Source organism: Sinocyclocheilus grahami, unplaced genomic scaffold (genome assembly GCF_001515645.1).
Source record: "Sinocyclocheilus grahami isolate Dianchi unplaced genomic scaffold, SAMN03320097.WGS_v1.1 scaffold726.1, whole genome shotgun sequence".
Lineage (NCBI taxonomy): Eukaryota > Metazoa > Chordata > Actinopteri > Cypriniformes > Cyprinidae > Sinocyclocheilus > Sinocyclocheilus grahami.
Window position 1 is genome coordinate 196093 of NW_015505905.1, and position 8825 is coordinate 204917.

General features: G+C 35.8%; 1 protein-coding gene across 1 annotated transcript; it reads left to right on the forward strand.

The window, feature by feature from the left end:
* Nucleotides 1-1783: 1783 nt before the first annotated feature.
* On the forward strand, nucleotides 1784-5035 carry LOC107560417 (ribosome production factor 1; the record flags this gene model as incomplete). The annotated part of the gene is made up of 7 exons (XM_016244597.1): nucleotides 1784-1870; nucleotides 1958-2053; nucleotides 2173-2326; nucleotides 2465-2547; nucleotides 3695-3876; nucleotides 4558-4684; nucleotides 4784-5035. Coding segments are annotated over 7 exons (771 nt in total), but the record flags the coding sequence as incomplete, so codon positions are not given.
* Nucleotides 5036-8825: the final 3790 nt, after the last annotated feature.

Consider the following 8825-nt stretch of genomic DNA (forward strand, 5'->3'; position numbering starts at 1 on the left):
TAAGCCACTGGAGCTGTTGCTAGTAGTCTTTTGTAGTGTTGACTATTGCAATCACACGTAAGTGGGCAGAGTTAGTCTAAATAACTTCTGCCAACAAGGCGGGCTATTTGTACTTAGTGTAAATAGACACTCCGAAAATCAACACTGATATACATCATCTGCTCGAGCATTCCAAATTTCACACTGCTAGGCACACTAGTGCTACTACTGCTTTTTCTGGAGGCAAAGTCGTCAATGAGCTCATCATATGATAATTAAAACATTAACGTTAAACGTTAACGTCAACAGCCAAAAAAGTTTCACAGGATTATGGACATACCTGAAAGTGATGCACGGGCTTCATCTTGGGCTTTTTTACTTTTTCTTTTCTCGACGCCGGAAAGCTGATGGGTTTTTTTTCCGGGCATAGATGTCCATTATGATCATTTGCAGTCAGCCGCAAACATGAGGTGAGGGCGGCGCGGGCGCGGTAATGGAGCATCACGTGTAGCCTACTGACTACTGCGTTCACTGTAAAATATATATTTATATATAATTATGTATATATGTTCATGTTTATATTTGTATTTATCTATATGCATATGTTAATATTAGTATAGAACGAAAGTTTTTTTTTTTAAGCAACTGGGATGGTGCACTACGCAAACTGCATACTCTTTTTATAGGGAGCGGCGGTACTGAGCAATGTTAACATGCACGTTTTAGTCAGCCTCGAAGTTTCGTCTAAATTCTTTACTTTCACTTGCAAATGAATTGTTGCGCTTATGAAATTATGTATATATGTTCATGTTTATATTTGTATTTATCTATATGCATATGTTAATATTAGTATAGAACGAAAGTTTTTTTTTTTTTAGCAACTGGGATGGTGCACTACGCAAACTGCATACTCTTTTTATAGGGAGCGGCGGTACTGAGCAATGTTAACATGCACGTTTTAGCCAGCCTCGAAGTTTCGTCTAAATTCTTTACTTTCACTTGCAAATGAATTGTTGCGCTTATGACTGTTAAGCGCAGTCGGCATCAATTCTAGTAGAATAAAACGTAATTACGCTTTCGAAATGGTCTATTTTGCCCTGTAATCATTAGCTGAAGCTGTGTGTGAACAAGGCGCTGCTGCAGAGTGTGAGCTACTCCGTCTCACGGCGTTCCACAACAACGCTTAGCTGCCCGCAGATGCACCTACCTATAAATCTGCCTAATTTGCAGCACAACCGGCCAATGCCGATTAATTAAAAAATGCCAAAAATCGGTCAATTAATTGGTCGACCTCTAATTGTTATATTGACAACCAAACCATAAACGCACAACTGGCTTAATTTCTAGGACATCACTGAAAATAATTTACAAAACAAACAAACTGCGGTTCAGTGAGTGAGTCAAATGTTGATTCAGTAAGCACTCTAGAGGTTTCATTCAGTATTCATCAGACTGATTTGAACAGTAACGTGTGAGTTTTTGAAGAATGTATTAAATGGACTGGTTCATTCTTGCTATGCATGGTCTTTTTGACTTATCACATTCAGTTCACACCATGGACTTGTTCACAACTTGGATTAAAAATAGGATCTCTTTTGCACAAAACAACAGCATTACTTTGATCAAAACAATACTCATATTTCTAGCAGTGTGTCATTTTAATTGCCCACCTCAGTTGCATCAAATTTGCAGTTATTTTGTTGCAAATGAAAGAGTTTGTTGCAAGTCATTATCAGAAAATTGTCGGTCTCTTTTAATTTGGTTATTTTGTTTTCTTTATTGGTGTTTCAATATATTTTCTCTTTTTCAGGCTCCACCAAAAGAAGTTCCCAAGACAATAGAAAACCAGAGAATATACGATGAAACTACAGTCAACCCAGAGGATGAGGAGGTAATTTGTGAACCCTATGCTGACTGCTTCGGTAGACCTCATGTACAATTTTGAACCTAACCTGGAACTGATTTGTTTGAAATCCAGGTGGCTTTTGATGAAGGAACCGATGAGTTCTCTGCTTACTTCAGTCGGCTGACAAATCCTAAAGTTCTCATCACCACATCAGACAGGCCCAGAGGAGTGGGTTCAGTTTACTGTTCTGTTTTCTACTTCACTCGTGTTATGCATGATGAGCATTTTAGAATGGATATATACTTCAAGTGTTTTGTTTTTATGGGTTCATATCTGCCTGTTTTCAGAGGACCGTGAGGTTTTGTGAGCAGCTGGCTACAGTGATCCCACACGCTCATGTGTACTACAGAAGAGGTCTGGCTTTGAAGAGAGTCATTCCACAGTGTGTATCTCGAGGTTTCACTTATGTGATGGTGATCAATGAGGACAGAAAAGTGCCAAGTATCCTTTGGTCAGACGTCAGTATATAACCATGTTTTTAGATCTGTGAGATTTTGTTGAATCGTCGTCTTAATGAGGTCATGAGAAGCAGTCACTGAATGCTACATGAAGGATTTTCCCTCACTTAAAGTATCACAGATGGTTTGGTTCTCTGTCACCTTCCTGATGGGCCAACTGCACATTTCAAAGTTAGTAATGTTCGTCTTCGCAAGGAAATGAAGGTTAGTGAAATATTATTTGTGTATGTGTGTTTTTTTTTTTATGAAATTAGTCATGCAGTGAATTTTGATGGTCCATGTTGTGCGATACAACTTAATCACATAATCATTGACTAATTATATCAATGGAGTTCGGCAAGGATGACATATTTCTGTAGTTCAAACCAGAAGCATACCCTGCTTCTCTTGACAAAAAAACTATTAGATTTTTGGATAATGGCAGAAAATAAGTTTTGTTGTTTATCATGAAAATGAAGCCTAAATGCAGTCGAAGGTTAGGAAATAAAGAACCATGGCCACTTGACTTCAACATCACTGCTGCTAAGCTTCAGACTTAGAATAGTTTTTAAAAATGCAAGTATAAATACATTAGGGCTGTAAAGCACAAAAAAAGTTTTTATCTGCTAAACATGATGATATTTAAAGTCCCTAACAGCCTCTAATACTTTAGTAGGGCTGGGACAATAAATCGATGCATCACGATTCGTGGATCGATTCTGAGATTCTCTCTGGAATTGATTCTGAGCTTAGTTTTTACCAGCAGATGGTGCACTAGGCTAGTTTTTAACCGCACACTCAAATGCTCGTGAAGAAGAACCCATGTGTGTTTGTCATGTAAGTGGTTAAATGTACTTTCACCTTGGCTTTTATGACACAAGAAAATAATGTAAACAGCCCACTGTGAACACCCTTGTAATTCACTTCGACTTTTTCGAACTGAATGATTATTTTATGTTTCAAGTGGTGTGTAAGGAATTGGAAGCAAGCAGAGTATGGCTGTTTCTAAAGCACGCAGTGCCATCTGCTGTTACAAACTAAGCTCAGAATCGTGATGTGAAGAGAGAATCGTGATGCATTCGGAAAATGTGCAGAATAATTACTCGATTCGCGATGCATCGATTTATTGTCCCAGCCCTACTATTTAGCCACTTATTAGCAACTACCTTTTTCAAGATGTGCTAAAGAAAAAAAAAATCACAAGAGGCCATTGCTGATGCATTTCATGTCGTAGAATAAAAAGTGAAAATATTGTCAGCTTGTGTTAATCACAACTTGTTTCAGGCATTTACCAAAACCCCCCCCCAAAAAAAAAACTTGGGATTATGAAATAAAAAAATGCTTAATGCCAACTCCTGTTTTTACTCACTAGAGAAGAGGTAAGGAGCCAACGGAACACATCCCAGAAGTCATCCTTAACAACTTCTCTACTAGACTCGGTCACTCCATCGGCCGGTTGTTTGCTGCTCTGTTTCCTCATGATCCACAGTTTGTGGGCCGTCAGGTTGCCACATTTCACAATCAGAGAGACTTCATTTTTTTCAGGTTTCACAGGTAAATATTCTCTCATTTGAAAGGGCTGTGTAATTGTGAAAGCTTACACATATGTAAGATTTGTTAGTGTAGTGAATGTCTCAAGGAGAGGTAAATTTATGGTACCTGTTGTGATCAAATATGTTTTCATCTACAGATCACTGTAGATTCTTAAAACTGATGTATGAATGTATTGTAGTAAAAATAGAGACATGGTCAGAATATCAAGTAGAGTCCAAAAGTCTGACACTGCTTTTAGGGTCCTCATATTTTGCATTGTTACATTTTAACAGGTTAAAAATTATATACAGATTAGGAACTTCTATTTCTACATGACTGAATAAACGTATGTATATCATACAGGTACATCTTCAAGAATGAAAAGAAAGTGGGGATACAGGAGCTAGGACCTCGCTTCACTCTTAAACTTCGCTCTTTACAGAAAGGAACCTTTGACTGTATGGTACCTGTTGTGATCAAATGTTTTCATCTACAGATCACTGTAGATTCTTAAAACTGATGTATGAATGTATTGTAGTAAAAATAGAGACATGGTCAGAATATCAAGTAGAGTCCAAAAGTCTGACACTGCTTTTAGGGTCCTCATATTTTGCATTGTTACATTTTAACAGGTTAAAAATTATATACAGATTAGGAACTTCTATTTCTACATGACTGAATAAACGTATGTATATCATACAGGTACATCTTCAAGAATGAAAAGAAAGTGGGGATACAGGAGCTAGGACCTCGCTTCACTCTTAAACTTCGCTCTTTACAGAAAGGAACCTTTGACTCAAAGTTTGGGGAATATGAGTGGGTTCACAAGGTGCGTTCTAAATCTAAAATCTGGTTGTTTGAATGTGCTGTTATTTGTCAGTAATTTGTGTCAGTCATACATGATTAACTGCTCCTTTAAATGTTTTAGCGCCATGAGATGGACTCCAGCAGAAGAAAATTTCATCTTTAAGGGACAGACTTCAAACACAGGACAGCCATGTTGACGTTTCATTAATTATCTAAAAATCTCTTATGGAAAGAAAGTGTTGTAGAAACACAAGCTTTGTCTTTACTGTATTATATTTTCTGCTAAGCATTTGTTCATAAAAATATTATAACCAGACTGGACACAAAGAGGCTTGGTGTGTCAAGGCATGACAAATAAATCAAGTTAAATACATAAGGTTTTTTTTTTCCCCCTCTAAATATTTGAGTAAAGACATGGGTGGAAGAGGCAGGTTTGTGGTGAGTGTTTGTGAAATTTCAGGTTAAAAAAAGACTGATGTCTTGTTCTGTTGCAATTTTTCAATACTGAAGTTAGGCTATACACAAATACATTCAAATATGCATGCAACAAACCCTTGGAAAGACTTAACTAAAGCTGTCAAAACTAAAGCTTGTGCCGTCAAATGATTAATCACGATTAATCGCATCCAAAATAAAAGTTTTTGTTTACATATGTGTGTGCGGTGTATATTTATTATGTGTATATATACATACAGCATATTTATGGAAAGAAAGTGTTGTAGAAACACAAGCTTTGTCTTTACTGTATTATATTTTCTGCTAAGCATTTGTTCATAAAAATATTATATCCAGACTGGACACAAAGAGGCTTGGTGTGTCAAGGCATGACAAATAAATCAAGTTAAATACATAAGGTTTTTTTTTTTCCCCTCTAAATATTTGAGTAAAGACATGGGTGGAAGAGGCAGGTTTGTGGTGAGTGTTTGTGAAATTTCAGGTTAAAAAAAGACTGATGTCTTGTTCTGTTGCAATTTTTCAATACTGAAGTTAGGCTATACACAAATACATTCAAATATGCATGCAACAAACCCTTGGAAAGACTTAACTAAAGCTGTCAAAACTAAAGCTTGTGCCGTCAAATGATTAATCACGATTAATCGCATCCAAAATAAAAGTTTTTGTTTACATATGTGTGTGCGGTGTATATTTATTATGTGTATATATACATACAGCATATATTTTGGAAATATTTACATATTTATATTCTTATAAATATATTTAATATATAAACAACATTTTTCTTAAATATATACATGCATGGGTTTGTATTTATATATACATAATAAATATACACAGCACACACACATGTAAACAAGAACTTTTATTTTGGATGCGATTCATCGTTTGACAGCACTAAATATATATGTGTGTGTTTATGCAACTATGTGCACTTATGACTCCAAAATATGAAAAAAAGTCAACCCCTGTGAATTTTATTTTAACCATCAGAGTCTAATACATATAAAAGGGTCAACAAAATTGCATGGAGTCATTAAGATTTTAATCTGGAACATGTTTTTTTTTCAACTCTTCTTACGAAATGTCCTTACCACAATGTTACAGTAACGTTCATTATATAAATTTTTCTTTTTTTAATTTCTATAAAAATGTAATTTCAATAGCTTTTCAAATTTTGTGCAGTTTTGTAAATACTGATATTAAAAAATAATATACAAAATAGGGGATTTAATTGTTTTCTCTATGCCATGTAAAATTTAGACCGTAACCTTAGATGTCAATTGTTTCCATGCACACTAAGGATAACATATTTAGCTTTTTATGACAGATGTTGCAATTTCAATGTGTAAATCATTTCAACTTAAGAGTTAAATTTTTTTTTTTTGCCGATAAAAATTGTAAAAAATAAAGCAGAGCTGCGGTAATGACATCTTGTGTCAGTAAGGACACAAAAACAGGCTACTGTAGAGAACAACAGTAAAAGAAACAGAAAACTGAAGGCATTGCATGTGGAAAAGATAGTAGTTTTGCAGTAAAGATCTCAAACTGTCATTACGAGCTTTGGTTCCAGGTGCATCTGTGGCACAGTTTCTTTGAAAGCCTGAAAACAACGCTTCTTGTTTTTTTCATCTGAGGCCACTGCCTTCTTCAGCTTGTGCTTTGCATCTCTGAGTTTGTAGAACATCTTTGATTGACTGATTTTTGATTTTTTATGCCCACTCTTAAAGGGTTAGTTCACCCAAAAATGAAAATTCTGTCATTAATTACTCCCCTTCATGTCATTCCAAACCCATAAGACCATCTTCGGAACACAAAGTAAGATATTTTGGATTAATTCTCAGATTAATTCTGAGAGCTCTCTGACCCTCCATAGACAGCAAGGATATTACCACGATCAAGGCACAGAAACATAGTAAGGACATCGGTAAAATAGTCCATGTGACTTAAGGGGTTCAACCGTAATTTTACGAAACTACAAGAATACTTTTTGTGTGCAAAGAAAACAATAATAACATAATTTATTCAACAATTCTTCTCACCGAGTTACCGTCTTCCACCATTTTGGAGAGTACTCCAGAACGTAATCAGCATTGTATACGTTAAGCATGCGCTTGCTGTCTACTGAACTTAAACAACGCTGATTACGTTCTGGGATTGTAAAATTACGGTTGAACCCCTGATGTCACATGGACTATTTTACCGATGCCCTTGCTACGTTTCTGTGCCTTGATCGTGGGAATATCCTTGCTGTCTATGGAGGGTCAGAGAGCAAAGATAGATTTCATCAAAAATATCTTAAATTGTGTTCCGAAGTTGAACGAAGGTCTTACAGGTTTGGAACGACATGAGGGTGAGTAATTAATGACAGAATTTTCATTTTTGGGTGAACTAACCCTTTAAGAGCAGCTGTCACATTAGGTGAAGCTTCTAGTGGAGCAGCATGTAAGTCATCATCAGATGGGGATAGTGCTGTGTCTGTTGCAACAACCTGATTTGAGGCATGCAGTACTTTGTGTTTTGCCCTCTGATTTCTTTTATTTAACCTCCACTGTTAAGATTTTTCTCTCTATTTGTCAGCTGGGAGACGCTCTTTATCTGTCCAATTTACTTTCTCTTTTTGTCACGTTCTTTTTCCTTCTGCAGATACTCTGCATACCTCTCTGGGTCTTTTCTCATTTCCTCTCTGCATTTCTTTGATCTTTTTGTTGATTAATTTGGTCTCATCTAGGGTTACAAAATGTCATGTTTAAATATAATTTACAATAGACTGAATATTTGTAATTTCATATACAGTAAACCTCGAACTTGTCTCTAGCGCAACACAAGGTTTTTACCGCAACACCTAAATTTGCTGCGCTAATGTTGCGGAAATGACATTTTTGCTAATATTGCAGCTATTTGGCAAGGTCTACTACATTAGTTTTGACTCTTAGCATTTTAACATACTTGTATTAAACAGTAATATAAATTTATTTTTAAAATGTAGTTCAAAGTACAGAATTACTAAACTGTATGGTAAGGACACACAATAAATACTGACAGAAATTATTATATTTACCTTATATTTTTTATAAAAGCCTTTTTTCATTGTTGCGGTAAGGACTCAAAAGTGTGGGACCCGCACATTTAGTTGAAAAAATCATAAAAATTATCAGTAAATACAAAATAATTTAAGATGCTGTAAATATATATATTAAACAATTCCATTTGAAATGTCAAATTGTAATTCAATTAGCGTGTTTTACGTATCTCAACATTGTGACCAGAGTTGTGGGACATGAACAAAAATGGTGTTTGGACCAGTGGTGTAGTCTAGTTTTTTGTAGCGAGTATACTGTGATTTTTTTTCCACCCAGCCTCATACTCACCGTCCCAGAGCGACACCCCATAAGCACCACCACACTCACTAATGCATACAGTTTGCATCTGAGAGCATTCTGAAAGACTGCTTGTGTGACATCAACATGTCAATTTTTTCATTTTTAAAAACATCTTTAAATTTCACAGATGCTGAAACTGTTGTTCATGTGTTTACGTCGTGTCTGGATTACTGTAACTCCTTTGTTTTATGGCCTACCCAAAAAAGTCCATAATCGCTTGCAGCTTATCCAAAATTCAGCTGCTCATGTTCTTACATTTACCAAAAAAGCTGCCCACATCGTATGTCAGCTATCGTATTCAGTTTAAGATTCTTGTTTTAGTTT